The sequence below is a fragment of the Plectropomus leopardus genome, chromosome 23 (assembly GCF_026936395.1).
Source record: "Plectropomus leopardus strain MGB_pleo_1.0 chromosome 23, ASM2693639v1, whole genome shotgun sequence".
Lineage (NCBI taxonomy): Eukaryota > Metazoa > Chordata > Actinopteri > Perciformes > Serranidae > Plectropomus > Plectropomus leopardus.
Genome location: NC_142198.1, coordinates 6,621,081 through 6,647,357, shown reverse-complemented (window position 1 = coordinate 6,647,357; position 26,277 = coordinate 6,621,081). Strand labels below are relative to the sequence as shown.

Sequence of the window (26,277 nt, the reverse complement as noted above, 5' to 3'; positions counted from 1 at the left end):
TGGAAGCACCAAAACCAGATGTTTTCTAATTAGACATCTACGCATTTCCAGCAGTGATTGTGTTGATCAAACAAGGTATTTTATACCACAAAATCTTTTCCTGGCTTTTGTGCCTAAACATAACCACACATTAGTCTCAGTGTTGCTGAAATGTAAAGAAATGTGAAGTTTCAACACAAACCCCTACACATTGACCATACAAATGTTACTTGTACAACATTTTTTCTGGAGATCGGGTCGAGGATGCACAGTTCACACTGATCATTGGCACTGATGTATGAGGTGCAGAATCCAATATGGTCATAATTCCTAACTGGGCTGAGGAATTAGGTAGATAAAGAAGGGTCTAGTCTAAGGGAAGGAAAAAGACCTGAAGCTGTTGTAGCTAGGGAGTGAATTTTGGGGAAATAGCTTTATATGATAGTGCAGCTTAATGGTTTCTATTTGTTCCTATTTTGAGATAAAAGAAGATGAGTAAGCAGGAAAAGGGAACAAGAAACTAGATGAGAGCAAGGTTTGGTCTAATTGCACCTAAGTAGTAACAGTAGTGAGTCTTAACCTATAGGCTTTTATCTACACAGTGTTTCCTATTCCATCATATGATTATGTTATCCTCGAATGAAATACTAATGCAGTTTAACCTTCACTCTTTTTGTTAAAGACCTGCCTGGAGACCCTATAAGAACTCCTGTGGGTACCTCAGCCCACAGTTTGAGAACCGCTGGTGTTGTAAGTACCATAAATTCTCATTGGGTAGAGTTGAGCCTGGTCCACACTGACTGAGGGGGTGAACAGTGACACACGCTCTCCCCTCCCCAAGGATGTAATTGGAGCAGACAGCAGTTGGCCAGGCAGGCCTGACTGACAGACAACAACAGTCCAAACTGACCAAACCAAAACTTACACTGAGGAGTTCCAGTGAGCTGCACTGGGAAAGAAAAACAAGGAAAATAGAAGTTTGGATTAATCTACCAGGTGTTTGTTTTGCAGAGGAGAAACCTTTTTGGTTTGGGAGGTCGCCATGAAAAGCCTGGATCTTTTCCTGCTGGCATGCTGCTTATGTAGCCTGGGCGCACTGGGAGGTAAGGTACAAACTTGCACGATATACCCATGTAACAGATCTGTAGCAGTCATTTAATACTTCATACTCATGGACATTACACTAATACAACATGTAGAATGCTACATGGGACAAAAAGGTTCACTAGAACCCAACAATAAGAGTAAATCTCCCTTTGGGACAGAGTGTACATTGTAATAAGACTATATCTAAATTGAAGAAGGTGCAGAGATTTGCTTAACGTATTCTTTAGTTCTTGGCAATCTATGGCCTGGTCTATGTAAAAAAAAATTTACAAAAGGGTAGCCTAATATAAAGAGTTAACTAACTTCAGACATGCTAACTGCTTTCTTACGCTCGTATGACTTAGTGTTTATGAATGCAAGTTATGTGTCACAACAAACAGTAGGCATAATGTGTGTAAAGTTTGGTAGGAAAACACAACTCAGACACACTGAAGGAATATTAACACAGCATAACAAGGTTAAGAGTCTGCTGCCGTCGTAGCAGCTCTTTGAAACTTTACTTAGCAGTGCTTTCAGCTAAATGCTAACATAAACATGCTAATATGCTTACTGTGACAGGCTTGCATGCTAATGTTTAGCAGGTAGCCTAATATTTACTAAGTTTTCTGATGTGCTTGCATGCTAACATTGGCCAATATACACTAAATAAAAAGCTAAATTGAGGCTGATGCAAATGCTAGCTGTAGTTTTGAAGGTATTTGTTAAATAAAAGAACTGTATATATTAGAATTCTAACACAGTGATGGTGCAAAAGGATCATAAGGGGATCACTAATCTTACTTGAATTGATTCTTAAGGAAACTTTTACTACAAGCCATAAATGGTGACGTTAAAGATAAAGTCGGGGATAGTCACTAAAATTCATCCTCTGATGACAATGAATGTCTGTGCAAAATTTAATAACAATCTATTGAATCATTATTGTTGAGATGCGTCATTCTAGACCAAATAGTGGACCGACCAACAAACCTGCTATAGTGTGGCTGAAAATGTTAAATATCAAATTAAAACAATACCATTAGGTACCATTCAAAAACATACCCCAATGATATGAGCTTTAATGGAAACATTACACTAAAATTACATGACTTTGGAAGGATTTATTTCATCATTCTGTCAATTAGCCTGGGGTACAAGAAAGAAATCGAAACCAGTTAACAAGCTTATGTCTGGAATTTTTGTAGAGAAACTGTTGGTGTTGTAGTGTAGCTCTCTTTGTGTTGAAATCTTGTACCTTTCACACAGCAAACCAATAAGCGGCACTGGTGTTTTTCATGGTTATAATGAAAGAATGGCTCTGAAATAAAATAGGGAAGGGATAAAAAGAAAAGTAAGATGAAACAGGAAACGTTATTTATAAGGAACAGACCTTGCTCACAGCAGTCGTAAAATACCATCAGAAACACCATAGCGATAAACAGCCATTGTCAGTTGAGTGGCATCCATTTCCTCAAAGAAATCAATGGCTTTCTTGTCTTTGGGAAATTGATTTTAAACTGACCAATGGTTCCTGGACAAGAACAGTGCTCTCAAAACACTCAGAGAACAATGGAGCTGATATTGAACTTTACTGCCCGTTTTAAAATCTTGTTTATCACCACTCAGCAGCTTGTGTTTAGTGAAGTTATCACACAGGAAAACAGCTCATGGTACATTTTAAAGGCCTTTTCAAATAGGAGAACTCAGAAATTCTTCCCCTTTCTTCTTTTTTTTAGTTTTTTTTTTTTTTCGTCAGTTAAATTCGTCACAAGCATCTCTCACATGTCCAATACTTGAACTCAGTGTGGTCTCACCTCATTTGATCCCGTTGTACTCTTATTTGGCTTACTTACTAAGTCAACTGAGCTGGGCAGAGAGGAGAAAATGCTTAAGTCTGGCCTTCTACAACCACCTCTCAGCCTCACCCATCAGCAGCCATGCTTCCCTTTACTATAGCTAATGAGGGTGCCTCGCTGGGTGATCGTTGTCATTTATTCCTGTCAGGTCAGATCCTGCCGGGGCCACGGCTACGCCAAACGTGATGAATGTCGCATCACTAGAGCTGCTGATTATAAATGCCTCCAACCTTCCAACAAGAAGGAGGAAAAGGATGAAAATAAAGCAGGAGTTATGTATGAAAATGCTGTGGAGGTGGAACTCTGTTGGCTATCTCCTGTTGGGTGACACATCCAGCTGTATTAACTAATTCTGGGAAGCATCCACTCGCTGCGCACTATCGACTGAGCTCGAGGCTACTTTGGTTTTTATATTTGGATGCACAACACACCTCGCCTGCCAATCTGTTAGCTTTGCCCTCACTTGTCACCAGCGTGATGGGTTTTGCACAGAGCAGCAGAAACTTAAGTTCAAAGTTTTTGGGTTCATTTTATGAATTTTAAGCTGTGACCGAGACAGGCAATGGACAATAAAAATGGAAATATAACTGTTATTGACTTCTGATGGGTTATGAACTGCGACTGATGAATGAACAGTGCAATGGCAGACTCATTTGGCTCATGTCTTCCCTGACTTTTAAAGTAAAAGTCTGTGGGTTTCTTATATAGTATTCCATTATTAACCCTTTGAAAACTAGGAAATCTATCTCGATTTCTTTCAAAAACATGGGTAGATGGTGACTATGAACTTATTAAGAAACGAGCCAAGATCTGTCAAGAAATTAGTAAAAAGTGCAAGAAAATCACCTGAAATTTGCACAAAAAAGCCTAACAAAAAACCTAAGGAAGAGTTAAAATAAATAAAATAAAAACAAGAAAATGGCTTTGAAAAAGTGCTTAAAATTAAAATAAATTTGAAATATTACTTGTACATTTTGTGCAAAGTTACTAACTGCCGAAAGAAGTTACACAGGGTTCAAAGGTTTAAGTACTTGCAAACCGCATCTGAATGTATCACAATGAAAGTGATGTCAATCCAGGTTTCAAAGAGTTAAAAAAATCATATAAGCTCTTTGTCTATGTTTCATACAGGTGCGTCTGATGTGGAGAAGGCTCTGATGAAGCAGCTCTTTTTCAACTACAACGTAAAGGTGCGGCCAGCACGCGTACCTGAGGAGAGGGTAGTGGTTCGTGTGGGTATGGTCCTCTCTTCTTTCGTTGGACTGGTGAGGCACGAGACCCCAACACATGCATACATTATACTTACTTACTGAGTGTAAGCTATGAAAAAAAAAATAGAGGTTTTTTTAACCACTCAAAAGCTAAAATCGAGGAAAAAAAGCCAAATTCATACTGTTATCCCTCAGTCCCCTCTGTTTGTTCTATGAACATTTCTCTTCTCAAATTCTGTTTTGAAGGCTGAAATAGGATAATTGAATAGATGATTCACTATCACGACCTCAGTAGGCCTACATCATAGATACCAATGCAAAAACCAGATGGCAACTGTAGGTGGTTATTGCTCAAATTGTGCAAATTGAAATTGTACACTTTGACACATCAATGTCGGCCTCTGGTGTGACATATAATGCTTTCCAAACAATAACAGTGGCATAGCAGGGCAATTACAATCATGCTACACTTCTTTTTTGAGTTATCTGCTAACTATTACAAGCTGCTTTTTAAATCTCCCACGGTGGGTCACACATATAAACACGCTGCTGGTTGCGCATGGTCCTGGCTGTCTGACTGTCCTATTAAATGTTTGTTTTAGCACTTTTACTATCTCCCATAGCCGATTAAGGCAAATTTTAGACGAGAACAGCCCTACTTTGGGTTTTTCAAAAAATCTGCATTAATAATGATAACATTGTGAGAACGATCCTCATGTACACATAAACAACGAATATCAACCAAAAATGCTATAGTATGCATGCCAGGCAAATATTGTGACTTTATAATGGCACACCATAAAGAACACAGTGCACATGCGCAAAGTGCGGTATTCACGTCACCATTCTCACACGATCCATGCATCGCCACTCAACACAGTGACAGAAGTGGACTGCAAAAGTTTACACTCTGGAACCCGGTTTTAAAAGTTTGTGTTTTCAGGCGCCGGGAACCAAGTTGTCATGTGAACGATAGAACAAACCACAGGAAAAGCTTAACATTTCACACAAGAACTGTTGCCTTGTAAATGGCCCCTAAATGTGAGACCACTCCCTCCCCCCTATTCCACATTCATACCTTTTATAAAGAACAGCAAGGCAGCATAATTGCAACATTCCAAAACAGGCAGCTTTAAAGGAGCTATGGTCTCTATCTCATAGTAAATATAAATATGTATTTAAAATTCAAATCTGGGTCTAACAGATGTCTCTTTAGAGCACAGTGGTTGCTCCCCATGCTGAGAACCACTATGCCCCAATAGTCGCTCATGACAGGATAACAAAATACCCTGCTGTACCTAGAAATGTAGAGTTTTACATTCAAAAATGAATATCTGAGAGCCGTCTGGTTCTCAATTCTGTGCCTGCTGAGTCAAATGGCACTAAGAGTCATACTTCTGATGTGAAGCCCTAGATTTTTATCAACCCATGCTGGTAAATAGTGTTTTAGTACCACGCACTGACTGGGTTGACTGCATAACAATTGGGTACACAATAAAACACAGACCAGATCCCTCTATCTGTTCCTTAATTTCCCTTTGGCTCTGTTTTCTGTAGCACACAGCAACACACATATCCACCCACTGTCGCATTTACATACACATCTACAGTGCTCCTTACACCTCCACTCAAGGTCAGTCTCGCTCTGGAGAGGAAGTCACATGGGACACTTAAGTTCTGGAGTGGAACGATCTTGAAAAGTGACCCAGTTGGATGCTATGTCTCCCCCGTCTGCCCAGAACTAGTCAGCTGGATAAAAGCAGTGTTATTATTAACTTTCCCCCCTCGGGGTGAATTCAAACAGTTACAGGAAGAATCAGTAAGTGATAGGTCAGTTATTTGTGTGTTTATGTGAGGCTGAGAGAGCGAGATGGTTTAAGTCAATCTCCCTCTACCCCCCTTCCTGTCTCTGTCCCAGCTGTCTCCCTGACATTCCTCCCAGCGTTTTAAATAGCAGGCCCGGCTCAGGGAAGCTCCGCCCTCGTGCTGGATAGACAATTACATGCACACACACACGATCATTGATACACATCATGACCTATGTCCTGGGAGTAGACGGTGCGTGTCCATTCCAGTCAAAGCAGTTAGTATCTCAAATGACCATCAGCTGTTTTGTTTGCTGCTCTGAGCTACTATCAACAAATAAAGGCTGGATGTGTATATGTTTTGCAGCCTTTTGATGTAATAAATGTAATGATTTTGTATACAGTTTACTTTTTTGGCGAAAACAACCCCAAGCAAGCGTCAAATCTTTTTATTGAATTTTGCCATTTCCAAAAACTTTTTCTAATGCAATACTTCAAAGGGCACATAAAAGTACATTTTTATAAAGAAACGCTATAGTCTGAAGCTTAGAATCGCTGACCAATTCACCATGTTTGAGGATTTGTAAATGTGTTGTGCTCTTTAGCCCCTGTCAGACATGAGCCACTTTATATTAATCTCATGGGACTGCAACATGTCTATTTATGTCTGATTAGTCACTTTTATGTAAAAGTCATAACAGAAATGTTACTATATTGGACGGAATGACATTTCCATATCTCTTCTATTCTGTCTGACTAACATAAAGGCTGTAGCAGCACAACGTGAAACATACACAAAAGAGAGGGAGAGAAAATTTTGGGAACTGATTTGCCGTTCAAGACCGCTAAAAGATTTAATAAAATCCTCATCTCTTGTGCACTAAATTGATTTAATGCACTAGGAAACACTGTGAAGAGCCAATTTAAGGTTGTTGAAAAGATCCATCACCTTATATCAGATCAGTCTTGAAAAACTTTTTCTTCTTGCGGTGCAACTGGGGCAGAGAATGTTACAATAATGGTGCGATAATATGACATTTTTTATATTTTTCCTTCCAGAACATGAAAAATGAAGAAATGAGCACAATTGTTGTCATGAATCTTGTAAGTATGTTTGTGTATCATCTCCTCTCACCACACCATGTGGCATATCTTACTGTGTGCTTTTTGCGCTGAGGCTGCAAATTGGAGTTGTTTTTATAGATTTTGGGGGATACATTTCAAGCAAACACACAATGAATAATCTTTAAGCAGTTTGTTTGAGACACACAAGAGCTGGTTGCTTTACTAAAACAGGAAGTTTTAGTGGTGTAAGTGAATAACTTCTTACTATTTCCCATGATTATGAGCAACTCTGGCTCCACTGCAAATGAGTACAGTAACGTAAGACCTCCTTCTTTGTGTACAGCTCAGTGCCAATACACTCCATAAATAACCAAGCGGGAACACTTGGAGTAGTCCTGTAATAATAATACAAAGCATATGCAAAATGAAAAATTATGCAAATGCTGTTTTGTTATGCAAGGACAAATGCACAGGGAAATGCTCCCTGTGGAATCTAATTACAGCTGCGGAAAAATGAAAAATAAACTGATGAAATGACAAATTGGTTACATATGTAAATGTTAAGTTTAAACCTTCTGTCACTCTCTGTTTTCCTCTTGTCGCTGCAGTTTCCATGTACTAATTGCCGCATTGCTGCACAAATAAACACTCTTTTTTAACTTTTTTTTTAACAGGAATGGACAGATTATCGGTTGTCATGGAAGCCCAAGGAGCATGATGGGATTGAGGTGATGCGTATCCCCTCTGGGAAGGTTTGGCTGCCTGACATTGTCCTCATCAATAAGTAAGCACAAGCACTCACATTGGCATCAATTAATCAAGAGTTTAGAGGAGAAACCATTTGAACTTTTTTAGTTTTTGTTTCTGCGTAATTCCTACGGGGCATTTTGTGTATACCTTCATATATACTTTGATGTATCTGCTCTATGTGTGAAAGATGTGTGGAATAAGATACTGCAACAATGTGACAAATGTCTTATGAGGACAAACTTTGACAAAAATAGTTCATTTTTTTTCATCCTTTCCCTACCTGTTTGTTATATAATCAACTTTGAGCCTTCTTGCCTCCACTCAAGGTCATAATAAATTCTTTAGAGTATTAGTCTTTTGGTTGTGAGATGAGGTGATGCTGAATAGGTAATCCTACGGCTGGTGTCCTTTTAGCAGCTTCTGCAGGGTACTTCACTGCACCGGCTTAAACAGTGGTGGAATCTAACTAAGAACATTCACTGAAGTTCTGAAGCACAAATTTTAGGTACTTTTTTTAAATTTAAATATTTCCATTTTATGCAATCCATTCCTATGCTACATCTCAGAGTGAAATATTGTACATTTTACTCATACAGTGTTTTAAAAAAAAAGTGGACATAGCTTCTGGGTTTGAAAAGTCAATCCAGAAATGTTTCAAACCTGCATTCTTTTTTAATGGCAAGTTAGGGGGTGACTCCACTGTTTGCAAAATGAAGTCAGATTGTCTACAAGTCAATAAGGAAATGTGTGACATCACGATTTCAGTGTTTATTGTTTTTATAGTCAGTGTTTCAACTCCACATATATTTGTCAGCTTCTGTTACTTTTAATTCCATACTTTCAATACATTTTGATTGCAGGATTTTTACTTTTAGGAGAGTATTTTAATGGTATGCTATTAGTAGTATTACCTCAATGATGTGAATACTTCCTCCACCACTGAACTCAACCTGGGGGGTGTTTTTTTTATATTCTTAAACCCAAAACCTATAATGATCTGTAATGATTTATCTTTATGTTTGTTAGCAAGACTAGTTTTCTCCTCCAGAGTGGAGCAGGAAAAGCATGCTGCAACCTTTGCCCTACACACATAGCCTACACTATCCAAGAAATGAAGATACAAAATTACAAAATTGTGCTATATAATAATGTAATGTAATGTAAATATATTTAGAAAGACACACTGCACGCTAAAACGTTAACCTCATATGAAACAAAGAGAGATGCACTCTATCAGGTTTTAGCTAAACTGCTATTTTCCACCTGTAGTCCCTGGCAGGTAGGTGGAACAAATATATTAATGACAATATTGATGTAAATAGAGCACAAAACACCGGGTCATAAAATTTTACAATCATTATCACCCCCATATCCCACCCCACCTAATCATGATAAATCATAAATTTGTGCAAAACTTTCAGCAATGAAAATTTCTAGGGCACAATCATTCCCACATCCTAAAACCAGTTTGCCCCTTCCCACACTTCCACATTAACAAATATGTGCAGAATATACATTTAGTGCAATACAAATTAAAAAGGTACAACCTACAGTATCTGTTATCAAAAAGACCACAAATGAGCTGCACATTTTTTAATAAGCTTGCAAAAATCAAAACTGTTGGCAAAGCATGTCCTCAACACCACACAGCTGCTGCCAATGGACATTAGGTTAAAGACCCAGTCCAGGTACAGCAGCAACAGTATTAATGTTATGGAAAAACTCAAATTACTGTAAATTAGAAAATGTTGATGCTTAAAATAGCGACTGTGGTCTCTTTCTTACACCCATGCACACACACCCACACAGCCATTAACACTGCTGTAAATATCCCCACTGTTCCATTCATCAACACTTTATAGGCAATTAAGCAGCATGGCTCCCTAAAAACTGCACTGATGGCACCGCTCAGCTACTTCAGCCCGGGAGGTGCTCACTTGGAACCACACACATGCACACAAATATGTACACACACACACATATAAATGCAAAGACGTGCACAACCTTCCCTGTGATCAATGCTGGCCATTTGTATAGCAGCACCTTCACAGGGACAGGGTTTTAGGACTTTAAGGACACAAGCCTCTCCTTGTTAAATTAGCGGAGCCATAAAAGCCGAACGCTGCACCCTGACAGACGGCTAAATCTGTGTCTAATTGACTTGATGTCTTTGTCGTGTGTAGTTATGTGCTTAACAGCCAAAACAGCTCTGTATACATCCAGCATTAGTGCTGGACTTAGAAGTGTCCTGTGAAATGTGTCGAGTTCCTGCTTTTCACCCGTGCCAATTAAAATCTTTTAGTGGGGTCTTGCAATGCGAGTCTGCAGCCAAACATTGATGTTCTCCATTGTTGTGGTGAGTGAATGGAAGCAGAAGTGTGACTGCAATAATCATACATACGAGATAGAGTTAATTTTTATTTAATTACTCGATCTGACCAGAGCTTCACCTTATCTTTCTTTATAGGTGGTTTATGTAAAGCCTGCTTTATTTCTAAGAACAAAGAGGCAGGACGGTTGAGTGAGAGGACACATGGAACAAAGGCCTCGGGTGAAACCCAAACCTGGGATGCTGCTATTACATGATATGTGCAGCTGAGTTAGCAGGATGCACTTTTAATATTTGTTGCAGTGCAGATAATTTATTGCCAGTCACATTTTGTTATTGTCTGGTCACTTCTGACAGCTGTACAACCTTGGGTTTTTTTTAAATCTGAATAGGAAACAGCCTGCAAACAACTGTTTCTGGTGCCAAAATCAGATGCTTTGTACAACCCAAAAGGTTGTGTGGCGCTCTATTAATGCTACTACCGCTGTTATTTCTGAGAGACAGCAGTCATTATTCATATGACCAGAAAATGTTGCTTGTAAAACAGTTGTAGGCATAGTTTGTTTTAAGGTGCTCTATGCAAAATTCACTCTGTATGAATTGTCAAGATGCAGTTCTCAACATTGATTAGCAATGAGGTAGCAGCTAACAGTGCTAACGCCATAAAAAGTGAAACAACAGCAACAGTGCTGACGGAGCTAACAGTTTTAACCAGTGAGGTGTCTGATAGTGGGCGCTGCTGTAATCATATAGCCATGGCTCCGTTATTATGTAGCCATATTTATGGAGTGCAAAGAGGCAGCAGTGAGCTAGCTAGTGCGATACACGCATGCACTAACATGCACATGCAGCAAGACGGGTTTAAACACACCAAAAAACAGAAGAGAGTTATAAAAAGTAAGAAAAATCAGCAAAAGACTTTTAGGAATATTTTAATTCATATATTATCTGTTTGCAGTAATGATGGGGTGTTTGATGTGGCCCTGCCTGTCCATGTCCAAGCTTACAGTAATGGCAGAGTGACCTGGACCCCCCCTGCACTCTACTGCAGCTCTTGCGGAGTTAAGGTGAGCATCAACACGTACAAAAACTTAAAGGGAAAATTCACCTCAAGATAAAAAAAACATATTTTTCCTTTTACCTGAAGTGGTTTTTATCAGTCTAGATTGTTTTGGTGTGAGTTACCCAATGTGGGATTTATCAGCCGGAGAGATGACTACCTTCTCTCCAAGATAATGGAACTCGATCGCATTTGGCTTGTGGTGCTGAAAGTGCCAAAAAATACATTTGAAAAACTCAACAGCAATGTCTCTGGGACCCAAGGGGTATCACGTCGAACTATTTTCTTTCTACCAAACTGCACCTGACATTTGTATCACTGCACAGAAGGAAGAGTGCATCTGCTCATAGACAAGAGGCTCATGCTTGCAAAAGCATGAGATTTCAATATACTAGGCGTCCTCCTTGGCTTAGCTGTAACATTAGCTAGCTCCGTTGTGCAAGGGTGAGCTAGCACACTTATTTTTACACAGGGATACATTTGGGAGGCGTAGTTCAGCAGTAAGAAAATAGTTAAGCACAACAGAGTGCCATTTAGCTCCATTACACTGGAGAGTAGGCAGACATCACAGCCAATATGTCCAGCACCTTTAAATTTCGCCTATTCCTCCTCTCTTACTCTTGTAACATCCTTGTGTTTTCTCTGTCTAGGTACAATATTTCCCGTTTGACTGGCAAAACTGCACCATGCAGTTTCGCTCCTACACATATGACTCAACAGAAATCGACATACAGTACGCACTGGACTCAAAAGGCAAAGAAATCAGGGAGATCCAACTGGACGAATCTTACAGTGGTGAGAGTTTTGTAGGGAAAACACAAGAAGATGGACGTAATGAGCAGTTAAAGGATGAGTTTTTTTCAGAATGGAGGAAAAAGTTTGATGACAGTGTTAGCAGGGATATAGTCCTTTGCGTGACACAATGAATTACTTTTACGCACTTTAATTTTCTCCTGTTTGGCACTTTTGCTTAATACCTGAACCACAGCCACGGAAGTGTTATTAATTATTCAACTGTCTTTGCACCTCATTTTGTACCCTCTTGTGGTATGCAGATTTGTTGTCATTATTTTGCCAATCCAAATTCTCAAAAGTGAATGTTTCTCCAGAGGGTGGGGAGTGGCACATCACACACAGGCCAAGCAGGAAGAACGTGAATGACGATCTATACGAGGATATGACCTTCTACCTCATCATCGAGAGGAAACCTCTGTACTACGTCCTGAACATCATCCTCCCCTGCATCCTCATCACCATCATCGCCATCTTTAACTTCTACCTGCCTCCTGATGCAGGTATACCAACCATACAGAATCATGCATGCACACTAGACAATCTGATTACTAATGCACAGAATTTACACTTTATTCTAGCTTTATTTAGAACTATTCTGCCTTATCATTGCTCTCTAAAACTGCTGACACCATTTCCTAATTGTGTTTATGGGGTCTGGTTGGATTGTGCACACATTTGTCCAATTATTGGCACAAAGGGATTCCATTTCAGATAAGAAGTTGTTTTTTTCCATAAAGCACGGCTTAATCAATAACCTCCAAAATGAAAATAGCAGGAATCAGCCACACAACTTTGTCATGTAGTTCTCACTATGATGGTTTTCCATTTCTCCTTAGTCATTAGTTTAAGGTCCACACATTGTCACTTACCACATATTCAGCTTTATTTCACAAAATGTAAACAACATTTTAGCTTAGATTGCAAATAAATGAAAACATATTGCATAAACAGAAACAGCATTTCAAAATAAAAGCTCTGTGCTGAAAATTAAGTGTACTTAAAACAAAAAGTGTGGTTTTAAAAAATTCACCAGTCTCTTGCAGTCCATTCAGAATGGACCAGGGACCCACTTTTGGACCATGACCCACCAGTTGGGCACCACTGATCTAGATTGCTTTGGTGTGCATTGCAGAGGGATGTCACAAGCACAAGCCTCTAGTCCAACAATATTACTGTTGAGTTTCTCTTTTTTTTTCTTTTTCATTGTGTCTATGTATTTATTTTATGTATTTATTTTGTGCTTTGAACACAACAAGCCGAGTGCCATCAAGTTCCATTGTATTGGAGAGAGGACAGACATCTCTGATTCCAATATCTCCAAAACTCGGCAACTCATACCAAAAACATCTAGATTGATAAGTAGCACTACAGTAAAGAGGGAAAATATGTATTTTTGATTTTGCAGCTGAACTGTTCCTTTGAGCTTTGCTCCATATTAAGCAAATGAATTTCAGTTTGAACATCATAAATGTGAGAATAAATGAATTATAGGTTTTGGGTTTAAGAATATAAAAAAACACCCCCCAGGTTAAGTTCAGTGGTGGAGGAAGTATTCACATCATTGAGGTAATACTACTAATAGCATACCATTAAAATGAGACTAAATGAGAGATAAATGTTATGTAGAATGAAATTTTACAATTCATGTTAAAAGAACAGAATTTAAAAAATGCAAAAGAAACCAAAAATGTGGTCAACATTTTAGTGGCCAGTCAAAAGTCAGTGCATTTTTTTTTTATTCTTTCTTTTACCCTGTGGAACCTCTCATTATGTGTGCTCCTGCACAATCTGTAGACATGTATGCTTCTAAATGTTATTATCCCTCAACATGTCAAGGACATTAAAGTAGTAACCTGTGATTTTTTTTTCTTTTACAACATTTATGCTGACTACAAGAATTTTTCAGCTCTAAACGAAAACTTTAACATGTTGAACTCTGTGGTAGTGCAGTGTGTTGAAGTGAATGCCTCTGCTTTGACAGTGACTCACTGTGGGAGCCGCTCTGCCTTAATGCACATCAGTTCCTCATTACCTTCCAACTCTAACCAATCTGCGGTAAACACAGTTTGTAAGTGACCACTGAATCCACCTGGGAGGCTTTGCTCTGTCGGCCAATCAGCTTCACTTAAGATGGGAGATGAATTTTCTATTACAGTCATTACTGGTGAATTACATGGACCAGCTGCTGCTAAAATAGTAGATCAACTGAACGAGGAACAAACCATGTCCTGGTAAAACTAGATGAGTCGTAACACAGACCTAAAGGAATGCTCTGCAATTGTGAAACCAAAGTGAAAATAGGGCACCATGGCACCACTACAGAAGACCCTCTTCACATTAATAATGTATGTTGTATTCATTTCTCCCCCCACCAGGAGAAAAGATGGGTCTGTCCATCAACGTGCTGCTCACCCTCACTGTGTTTCTGCTGCTGCTGGCCGATAAGATCCCAGAGACGTCACTGGGTGTCCCCATCATTGTCAACTACATCATGTTCACCATGATCCTGGTCACGTTTTCTGTCATCCTCAGCGTGGTCGTCCTCAACCTCCACCATCGCTCACCCAACACTCACATGATGCCCATGTGGGTTCGCAAGGTGAGGTCCCATCGTGGTAAATCCCTCGTTTCCATAAATTGGTTACTTGTTACTTTGCAGATTCAGATTATTAATACAATATGTGATTTAAGTAATAAATAGATGTAATATTATATATTAAGATAATCAGCAGTACCTAAAGTAAAAAGGGACACAGAACAATAAAACAACATTAAATTACCTTCAACAAACAACTACAAAAACACACAAAACAACCACAAGGAGGCAGAAAATGACTATAAACACACACAAAAAGACTGAAAAGGAAAAAGTTACCTCAGACAAAAACCACTACAAAAAGAAACAAAACAACCACAAGGAAAAACAATGATTTGTTGAAAATTTGATGATTTTGGGTCACAGAAGGACTAAGAAAGACACAAAATGATCTCAAAGAGACACAAACGACTAAAAAAGAAACAAAACAACCACAAAGAGACACAAATGACTATAAAAAGAAACAAAACAACCACAAGGAGAAACAAAATGACTGCAAAGAAACACAAAAGGACTGAGTGAGACACAGAATGACCCCAAACAGTCACAAAAAGATGCATAACAACAACAAAGAGATGCAAAACCACCACTAAGTCTGTGTGTACTGCTCACATGTAGGAGAGATAGTGAGGCCCTTTGCATATCTGTGCCCACAGGACCACAATCCCTAAAGTTTCATAATCCACCCATGAGGAAAAGATATGCTTACTTCTTCTTCCTGCCGTTAAAAACAAAACTAAGACTTGCGAGTAAGCAATCAAGGCTTGATTACATAAATACAATCAAGTAATCCAACTAGTAAATTAGTGCAAACAGATGCAAAAACTTTCCAACCATGTGCACATTTTATTACCTGCACATAATGAAAATTAAGTTGTGTGTTTACCAAAAACAAAATAAATAATTAACCTTAAGCACAACATCAATTATGTGGGAAAGCAACACCTCCATCAATGTAGAAAATAGTGCCCTTTTCAGCGAATGTAATGTTAATTTTTAATGAAGGTGGAGGTGTAGGTAATGGTAGTTTCAGTTTAGGCAGACTATTGGATCAGGTTGACACAGTCCTCAACAGCCTGAATGTCATGTTATACCATTAACCTCCATCAGTGGCTGCTGCCCTCACTGTACATTATGTGAAGCTAATTACAGGCCTGAGCAGCAGCTCTATACTTTGCTCCAAGTTCTGTCACGCTTTCAGGCAACACTCAGCTCAGAAAGGCTTATACACAGGTGATTTGCATGGTTTAATGAAACTAAACTGCTTGGTGCCGGATTGATGGGAGGAAAGAACATTATAGGTTCTGCTTCTTTTCACTCCTACTTTTCTCACGATCAGTGTCGTGAAATGTGGAGAGATTTATGCACAGTGAATCAGTAATGGAAAATTTAAAGATGGTAGGGTATGCATTTGCATTGGGCTGTAAAAAAGAAGTGGATGCAGCCTCCAGGTCTGAAAAGTGAAGCCATTGCAAAAGTGTCTTAAACCTGCATTCTTGCTAATGGTCAGCAGGGGGCAGCTCACCTGGTGGCAAAAAAAAAATCTCATTCTAAAGAAGTCTATGAGAAAATGATCTTTGTTCACATCATCCTAATGATTTTTTGTACTCACACTAGTGTCGAGTCTTCTTCAATACAGAATAATGTTCATTTTATTCATCTCGAGTGAAAAAGACAATACATGAGGGTATACTTCAAGGTGTGGCTCCTTGTGATTGTCAAATTATGACTATGGTTTCAAGCTTTCTCAGAAATCTGGTACGTTAAAGCAAAGTTGTAGTGTACTATTTTCCTGCAACTTTCTTTAGCTTACAGTCCTTATAGAGGGAACAGCAGGAAGCCAGAGAGGTTGACATCCCCCCATGCTGGCGAGGCAAATCTAGTCTCAGGGAATATACGGGTGTCAATAACGTCCCCCCTCTCCAGCTGTAGAATCACAGTAAAGGACAAATTCAGATGACCATACCCATTTTGTAATTGTTTGTACACTACAGATTCATCATTCTTATACAGGAAAACACCCATCCACTTATTAGCACGGTCATCTATACCATTGAACCTGAAGTAAAAGACTCCTCTAACAGGTGCAGTGAAAGTGCCAGCAGTAGGGTTGTAGGCATTGCCAATGTTGGTAATTACTCGATTGAAAATAACTTTTGTAACAGTGTCAAATGGTCCATAAATATTTCCACTGCTGCATGCTAAAACAACAAAGAAGGCCACTTTGTGGACACCAGTGTTCAGTCTCTGGAGGGACGTCAACTCTGCTGCTTTTTCTTCCTTCTCCATCTTGATGGTTGCCTTCAGTATCTCATTTTCTTTCTCCAGTCGCTCAACTCGTACGGCCATGGCACCCAAGGCTGAGTTTTCTCTCCTCAGCTCTCCCACCAGGGTCCTCTGGGTGTCGAGTGCAGCCTTGGTGTCTTGCAGCTCCTGCTTCTGCTCAATCACCATGTCTCTCAGCTCCTTCAGCTCAGCCTTGATGTCGCTTTGGGTGCTCTCTGCTGCTGCGTATGTGTCTGCCAGAGTCCCGCATAGACAGAGCAGCAGCACTATCTGAGACGGAGCAGCCATCGTTGTGATATAGGCTCTTTGTAGATTAGGTGTGATCTCTAGAGTGCAGTTTTCTCTTCCTTATATCCAAAGCTCACCATGTGCCAAGCTGTGGGAAATCTAACAGGTGTCACATGGGGTCAGTGAGAAAAGTCTGTTACAACCAGCAAAGACTTGAAATGTGGGCTGCAGTGGAAACCACCTTGTTGTTATCCAATCACAGTCACAAGTGGAATATTCCAGAGCTGAGCCTATAATGAGGTGTACTGAAGGAAAGTGAATTGTCCTGGCTTTGCTTCGAACATGGGGAAAATCACATCTGCTGGATTTTATCTGAAGCTAAAACACACCAGCTAATCTATTTCACCATGATCATTAGCAAGAACTTTAATTAAAAAAAAAAAACCCTCCCCAACATGAAGGCCAAAATGTGTCTTAAGATCCTCTCCACACAGCCAAGGTTCAAAATTTGCAACCTCATTGCCAGAATAAATGTAGCCATTGTGCGTTTGTGCAATCCATGGCTACATTATATTTGTACATTATTATGTAGTGGATACACTGAAACTCATCATCTTAAATTAAGGTTAGGGTTAGCAGAGTTAATTTGGGCTAAGTTGTTTTCTGTAGCTTTCCATGGTACTATTCATGAAGAAACATCTTGGTAGAAAAGATGAAAAGACCACTTTTGGTGGCATTATCCCCGGTGGAAACAAAGTGACAGGTTGCTAACAAAACCTACACTTGGTGGCTAAAAAGCCTCTGGAAAACACAGTAATGACAAGCTTAGAAACTACCACTTGTTTTGATTTTTGGTCTCAAACTGTGGTCTGCAGCTTAGCAGGCATTTCACCTAGGTGTCACACCACCCACCATCCCCTCCAACTTCAGAAGACAAAGCCAGCTGGTATAGTATGCCACTTAAGAAAAGTTGATATGATACTTATGGAATGTGCAATCCTTTATGTATTGTTGTCCAGTAGTCAAATTTAAATATACAGCATCAAACATTTTAGAATCAGCCATTCTGGCATTATAAAACTCTCACACGCACTCGCTCTTCTTCAGTGTCTTCGAGCCCCTGCTGTTCGGCTGCTTTGTTGCTGTGATCATGTCACTATGTGTGACTCACTGCGTTGCTGTCCCACACAGAGAGAACAGTCTACGGGAAACATGACAGGTGTAACAGTGTACTGGGAAATGGGAGGATAGAAAGAAAGGTCACATAAGAACATGGACATACTTGATACTGAATGAAAGCTAAGTCACTCTTTATTCTTTGAAACTACAAATCAAGTCAAGCTTCTTCGCCTCACATTGCATTCTCCGTTGTTGCTACAGTACTGTATGATCCTTGCCAGGGGCTTTTTATTGACGTCCATCTGCCAATACAGGCAAGCCGATAGTTATTTCAAAAGAAGGATATCCGAGCCCTTCAAAGTGCACATAAAAGAGCCATTATCAGGGGCAAACAGCATTTGTGATATTGATCAAGACTAACATTTGGCCCATTGGTTTGCTGTCATATCAAGTCAGATTCCTCTGTATTCTTCTTAAAGGCAGCTCCAAGTCTGACAGCCACGCAGGTTTTATCAGACATTTATCTCTATTTTAATTAAACACATCTGGGAGCTGTCCAGTACAACTGTACACTGAAGAGCTCCACTGGAGTATTCAGAGTTTATGTTCTTTGCTCAAGGACACCTTCAGAGGCAGACATTGAAGAATTCATTGCCCATTTGGTTTCCCCACCCACATCATTCAGCAGCAACTCTTCTCAAAGGTTATCTTGCTGCTAAATTCAACATTTTGACTCATTTCTCAGCCTTAATAGGCAAATACAGGGCAAGTACATTTCAGCTGTCCCATAAATCACGGAACAGGAATCCAAACAAATGGATTTTTATTAGCAGAAAAGACGATGGATTTCAGAGGTCTAGGAGAGCCAAGAAGCTATTGACTGAAAGTGGAAAGTACAGTTAAATAACTTTCTCTTTCCCAATGTGTGTCAAAGAAATATACATGAATGAGTGTTTGTACATTTGTGCTTTCCAAATTCATCACATCAGGATAAGTGGAACAGCAAAGAAACTGATTTTAATGTCAGTTGTTGAGGTAAGTCTGTGCTTTTTGTCTTTTCTTTCCCCCTAGATCTTTATCCATATGCTTCCTCCTTACCTTGGCATGCTGCGTCCAAAAGTAGAGACTCCCCTATCCCTGGAGACCATGCCCCGGAGAGAGAAAAGGGCGGTTGCCATCAGCAAAGTGGCCGATGAGTACTTCATCCGCAAGCCAGACTCCTCCATCTTGTTCCCCAAACCCAACAGGTGAGACCAGAAACCAGTCTAGATTCCAGGGATGAAGGTTTATGCATGGGGGGGGTTAGGGTTAGGCAAAAGGGTTACACAAGGGCACCTGGGTATGCATTTTGATCAGCATGCATGTGAATCAGAAAACAATTGTTCTTTCCTTTTTTGTGAAAGAAGTCTCACAAGGCTTTATGACCTCAACATGCAAAAGCGCGATCCATAAAAGCTTCTATTGTGTATGATAGCACTATGAAATTAATTCAATAGCTTATATAGGCTATCATTTCCTGTATTTAGTATTCATAGTTTCATGTTAAAGTGTGTGTAGGAGGCTGTAGTTGACATCAGCTGGACAGCATTTCCTGTTTTCCCACAGCTTGCGTTTTTCCCATGAAATATAACATTTTACATCAGCAAGTATTACTAGGCATAGTAGTTACCTAGTTACCTCAAATATAGAAAGACCGGACTTTCAATGCACAATATCACATTTTATCTTACCATTCTTGTATCGCAGTTATTGTCTAGACTAAAGGGGACCTTTTCAGCTTATTGTCAGGTTCATACTTGTATTTTAGGTTTCTGAGAAAAAGTTTCCATGCTGTAATGGTCAAAAAACACTTTGTTTTCTTCACACTGTCCTACCTATACTCACCCTCTGTCTGAGATGCTCTGTTTCAGTGCTGGTCTCTTTAAGATCCCTTCCAAAAAAGCCAAGTCTGTTTGGTCAGCATTTCTGGGTCTTCTTCACTGTCATTGCAACCAATAAACGCATCTAAGCAAAATCGGTTGTGTTCCAGCAGGAATATGAAAAAAAATGTGCAAAATTAACAGAAGCATGTATTTGTTCCCTTGTTCCCATGTCCAAAGTTCCTACGCTCCCATATCCTTTGTTCTTTTTACAAGGAACAACCCCCCTTGTGTTCGAGTCAAAGTTTATCTGTTATTTAAGTATCCTTACTACCAACCTATTTCCTAATCCTTGCTCATTTGGAGATGATGATAGTGGAATACTATTTTGTCATTCTTCCTCTTTTTTAATGAAATACATTTGGGAACTATTCTCCACACGAAAAGAATAACTACTGGGGCACAAGGTAGAGCATGTACCATTATAGTCAAGTGCAATTTCCAGTCCCCTAAGCTAACCCTAGGCCACGTCATATTAGGCGAATACAGAGCTGGGCAGCATTTAATTCAGGTTCACATTATGTGCTTAAGAGCTGGGTAACAAAGTACCCTGGGAACAAAGAAATTATCCCAAAATGACAACATCAGCAACCAAGATTTCAGGTGTCCCTGATGTTAGCATGTGGCTACATGTAGCTTTGTATGCGATGTAAGTACAGTAACATGCCTGAAGCAGATGAGCATATAAAGATATTGGTTAAGAGTTGATGTCAGCTTCTTCTCAAAGTGGGAAAAAAAGTGAAAAGCAGTATTGGAATGGTCTGACACCATTAGTTTTAGCTCTTAGGCATAACTTTTACATGCATTTCCCTCATTATTTGAAACTTAAGCCACATTTAATTTGAAAATCTGACATTAAAACATTACACATAGGATATAAAATAAAAACATAATATATCCTATTTATGAAATTAAGTTGACGCACTTAGATATTTTAAGTTTTAGGCTGCACTGTAGGCTTTGTGCAAACACAATAAAGTTGGGGATACAGTACAGGACGTCAGGCTTTCTGTAGGATTCACAAACGTGACGAATGCGCCCTAGTCTGCACCAGTCAGCACAAGTTGCGGCCAGTTGGCACAGAAATGTTTAAGTGTACAGACTCAAATAGGCAAGTGTATGAGCAGAACAAACTCCTCCAGACATGAGTCGCAGCGTATCAGACATGTTTTGATTTTTCAGAGCTGACCCCCTGACACTTTTGCTTAATGTACACTGGTCATCTTTAGCCAGCGTTGCCTAGACTTGGATCCAGTTTGTTACGTTACCAGAAGGTACTTCATTCACTGACCTCAAGCTCTCTCTGCAGTCTCTAGCGTCTGTACTCCCCACGTCTACCCCTCCACGACTTCACCCAAATGCGTTTTCTCGGTTTCTTTTCTTGCTCAGCGCAGATGGTTGCACTTATAAAAACTGCTGCTGCCTTTCTTGTATCCATGTGTGTTTGTTCCTCTTCTTCTTCCTCAGGGTTGTATGTTTACTTTTGCTCTCGCGAGTGTTGTCATGAGAGTATGGTGCGTTAAGTTGGCTTCAGTTGGAGTGACAAGTCATGTTGTCTATGATCCCTCATCTGGCACAGTCTTTAACTGTGTGATTCGCCGCTTTTAAAATCTTTTTAGAATCTTTTAGGATTGTGAAAGTCGTTTATTGTATCCCCAGTTTTAGACATCTAATTTAAAGTCACACATCTTCTGCCCTGTGTGTAAATACCACAGTGTCAGTTTTTATAGCCTATAATTACAGTAAATACTGGCAAAATTTAGGCCTACAAATAAAGTTGTCCTCATTTTTTTAGAGCTTTTAAAAGGTAAGAATTGATCAAAGAACAAGCAGTTTAAGAAGTAAATGTTACATTTTCACTTTCTGACCTTTGGTGTAGACTGTGAGAGGTTATATCTTGAGGACAGAAGTGCATTTAAATTCAAATTGTGGGGATATTATGCTGAAAAAATAAGTACAAAGAAAGCTATTTTTCTGAAGTTGGAATATTCTTTAAAAGGGCATAGACGTTAAAACCCAAACATCTCAAATGAAACCTGGAATGATAAGTGCTTCCCCTAAAGCTGTTGAGTTCAGAGCTGGATTTGGGCCAGAGTTGGCACACAAATAAGCAACAAACCGTTCTAACAGTCTAACCCTAAGCCTCTATACCTTGTACGTTGGAAACAGACAACCTTCCTCAGGTGAATTAGGTAAAACTAGGAACTGTAAGTCCTGGGAATCAGCCACTTTGTAACATCCTTAAATATTCAGCCTCCCTGCTGCTCTATTAATACACACCAAAAACCTTCCTCACAGTCTGTAGCCGTCGTCTCTCCCTCTCTATCCTTCACCTCCTGTGAGAGCTGAAATATGTCTAGAGGGAAAGACTGGAGGCGGCAGAGGATCGTTGCTAAAATAATAATGACCCGCACAAATCGACTCTGACACATTAGAGCGGGACGCTGCGTGTCTAGGTGAAAGAACGGGTGACGGAAGAAGAAGGCGGGGGGCCTCTATTAGAGCAATTTGATGAGACAGCAGTATCTCTCTAGAGCCCACACGTACACACACATTCACACACACCTTCTTAATTGGGTTTAGTGCATGTCTTGGCACCAGACGCAGCCAGTTTTTAGTTGAATTAGTCTCCTGAATAGTCATTTACTTCTCGCTGATGAAGTGCTACTTTGAGCCACGCAAGAGGGAAAAGAGAGGAGGGGGTGAAGAGGCCAAATTGCATCCCTCCTCCTCTCTCTTCCTCCCTCTCTTTCTCTCTATCTGATGAGGCTCCACCTCTCTTAGGTCACAGCCTCTTCACCTGCAACACTCACAGGAGCAGCAGTGACGGCCGCGCTGCATTGTAAACCCCCAGACTACTGCACTGAATACAAAGCAGCTCTCTGCTCTGTCCTGACTGTCAGGTTACACTCCTTTTTAATGTTCTCCACTTAGAGACACAGTGCCACACTGCCCTCTGGTGGTGAGCTGCCCAGCCTGCAATTCCTGATCTTTGATTTTTTTCATAGCATCGAGAGAGCGTAATGTGTTTAATATTTGAGGTGTTTCATAAGAAAACAGATGTTTGAAAAAAAACAGCTGTTGATTGTTAATAATATTAATTTGTCAGTGTTGTGTTTTTGGACAAGGTGGTACCAAGGACCAAGAGTAGATGAGTTTTAGGGACTTTGTGAAAGGGAAATACAGCTTAAAATAAAAACAAAACGATACATTTATGGTTTAACCCTTTGAAACCTGGATCAGCATCACATTTCTCGTGCTGCCTTCAGACACCTTTCACAAGTATTCAAACCTTTGAACCATAAGCAAATTTAATTTGATTTATGTTATAAAAAAAAATACGTGGGTGAAAATGGAAGGGGCAACTTGCCAAGAAATATCTTGCATATTGAAAGAAAGTGGTGAGAAATAATTTTTAAAAAGCTAAGGAAAAATGTCCTGAAAACTTTAATAACTCTAATAATCATAATCATTTATTTAAAATTATGCTACAGAATAATGATTACTTTTTTAAGCAGTTTTTCCAGGTCATTTCCTGTTTTCCAATTTAACTTTCTGATTTTTTTTAAGGGTTAATTATGACTTTTACACTTTTAACACTGTGGACCCCATTTTGAGGATCACTGTTCTAGATTAAAGTGGCTTATTTACTGCCTGCTTGATTGTCTACTTGCTCTTGTTTCATGCCCCATTAGACATATTTGTTACTGTGGTGAATAAAGTTGTATTATAAGTGATAGAAATGATGGCCAAAACTACATAAGCTGGGATTATCCTTTTATTTCAGAGGCAATTTTACTTCTCAACCATATGTTTTAGCCGTGACGTCCTACAGAGAGAGTCGTGCTGTATCACTACTTAAAGTTATAGTAGTATTAGAGTGCTGTGTCTGAGGCTCTACTGGAAGAAGCCAATGGAAATCCATGTGTCATTGCTCAAGGACACTGTGTGCGATAATGCATAGAAATTCAGCAGGGGAAAGCAGAGCAGAAAAGGTTAATGAGGAATGCTTTAGGTCTCTCAAACAGCTGTGTGCTAAGGTTAGACTATATTGATTCTGAGGTAAGAAATTATACATCTATCCTCTTGTAAAATAAAAGTTTAATTCAAGCAAATGTGTTTGCTTCAACTCTGCTACAGCTTTGTTTGTTCTGGTAAAACCTGTAAATCAGAGTGGCTAAGCCAGTGCTCTTTGTTATGATTCTAATGAAGAATGAAAACAACTTTGACCTGTCATGTGAAAAGTCGTGAGTGGCAGCAGAGTTACAAATACCCCCACAGCAACACTCTCAGCTTCCCCCAGCAACTACTGGCAGACCACCGCAGATGACAGTTGGTAACTGAGGGCAACAAGTAAACACAGAAACAAGCACACTCACACAAGTACATGGAAGGTTTGTCAGCCAGAACAGCCCAGTCAGCAGATGCAGAGCGGTGACTCCCACACTGGCAGAGCGGGCCCGGGGAGCTCCTCTGACCTTCTCTTTATTCCTCTCTGAATGACAGAAGAGTGCAAAGGAGACGTGCAGCCTGCCTCATAGACACTTTACTATTTTACAGCTTTTAATTAGTCTGGTCCAACATCTGCTCGCACGTTGCTACATTCTGCAAGCTTCTGTTCAGTTTAAATGTTTATGGGGACTCACTTCATTTCTTCTAGCTCAGTTCTGAGACTTATCCGTAACATCAAAAGCTGTACATTGTGGTATTTTCCTGACACATTTATGTTTTGTTCTCTAGGTACCAGCCGGAGGGTATGTGTACAGATCTAAGAAAGTTCATTGACGGGCCCAGTAGCTACCTCACGCTACCTGATGAGCTCAAGACAGCAATAGATGCCATCACATATATCGCTGAGGCTCTGCAAGCTGAGAAGGACTACGAAGCTGTAAGTTAGACTGCCTTAGCATGCTCTAATATATCTTTTAAAGGCTATCATTTGGTTTCTGAACTTCACCCTGTCTTCTTTTTATCTCTTTTGTCTGTCTGTCTTTTCCCAACTTCCCACGACTACAACTTTCCATCTTCTCCTTCATCCACCCCCACTCTGTTTAATCTCCTCCCCTCCGTCCGATCATTTATCCTCGTCAAGCTAAAAGAGGACTGGCAGTACGTGGCCATGGTGGTTGACAGGATGTTCCTCTGGATCTTTGTCGTCTTCACCACTGTGGGCACCTTGGCCATCTTTGCCGATGCTAGCTTCAACCACACACCCACTGACCCCTTCAAAGCCCCCTGAATCAGTGGGACATTTGGTCTTTTTGAGCTATACCTTCCCTGATCTACCACATAAATAAATAGGGAAGAAGAAAGCACTGTGTCAAAGATTATCTGGGGTTTAGTTTACCATCAGCCTACTGTGCCAACAATGTAGGAACTCTTACTGTATATGTAACCCAGGAAAGAAACTTGTCCACTGCACCTCGTGTTTTCTATACTGTGATCTGTTATCAAGCACTGCCAATTAAGATAACTTTCTTGCATGACTTAGCAACCCCAAATGACCTCAAGATCTGCCTTTTTTGTTGACAATGTCAATGTTGAAATACATCTTGACAATAGTCCATATCTTGACAATAACTTCTAACACAGCTTTGTCATTCTTAGCCATATGGAAAGCAAAAACAATAATTTCAACTCCTAAGTCTTGGACCAGTAAAGCATAAATCCTGTACAACCAGTTCTTGAACCTTGATTGCACTATTGCATCAACACTTAAGATTACAAAATATTGATCAGCCAGGTCAATTTCTGGACATTGAGCATGAACAGAAGGGTGTGCATCTTTATTCTACCCACCCTCAGAGGATGGCATGTTGTTTAAACAGCTGAGGCTTGTCAGATTGTATCAAGAATTCCTGCAAGGTTTGTCTGCATTCAACCTCAATTTGCAAGTAAATGCAAATGGATGAACATCTTGAGGCTCCTCGGCTGAATGAGCACCAGTGCTCAAGAACTTCTCTGCCTTAGTATTGTTGATTTAATTACATGGAAATGTCTGGATAGATCTCTTGACATAGATCATTTAAACTGCATTATATCTGCAAGGACACTGATAATTGCATGAAATATACCAACCAAGCCAGTATTTGCATAACTGACAAGTGTATAAATACATAAATTTAAGCTACTCCTGTGTGTTTTTCAATGTATCCTTATACAACAGTTGCTGTAATACCTTATAAAAATGCAC

General features: G+C 39.8%; 2 protein-coding genes across 2 annotated transcripts; one reads left to right on the top strand and one right to left on the bottom strand.

Annotated features, from left to right (window-relative positions):
* The first annotated feature begins 647 nt into the window (after positions 1–647).
* chrnb1 (cholinergic receptor, nicotinic, beta 1 (muscle)) lies at positions 648–26,214 on the top strand. The gene is made up of 11 exons (XM_042512419.2): positions 648–1,082; positions 4,053–4,186; positions 6,997–7,041; positions 7,677–7,786; positions 11,040–11,148; positions 11,792–11,936; positions 12,251–12,436; positions 14,312–14,535; positions 19,237–19,412; positions 24,825–24,972; positions 25,177–26,214. Exons 1-11 carry the CDS (start codon positions 1,022–1,024, stop codon positions 25,321–25,323), a joined length of 1,485 nt encoding a protein of 494 aa, XP_042368353.2. The 5' UTR covers positions 648–1,021; the 3' UTR covers positions 25,324–26,214.
* Positions 15,359–17,152, bottom strand: LOC148185623 (cerebellin-1-like). The gene has a single exon (XM_088073951.1). The coding sequence runs from the start codon at positions 17,104–17,106 to the stop codon at positions 16,351–16,353; it is 756 nt and encodes a 251-aa protein (XP_087930077.1). The 5' UTR covers positions 17,107–17,152; the 3' UTR covers positions 15,359–16,350.
* Positions 26,215–26,277: the final 63 nt, after the last annotated feature.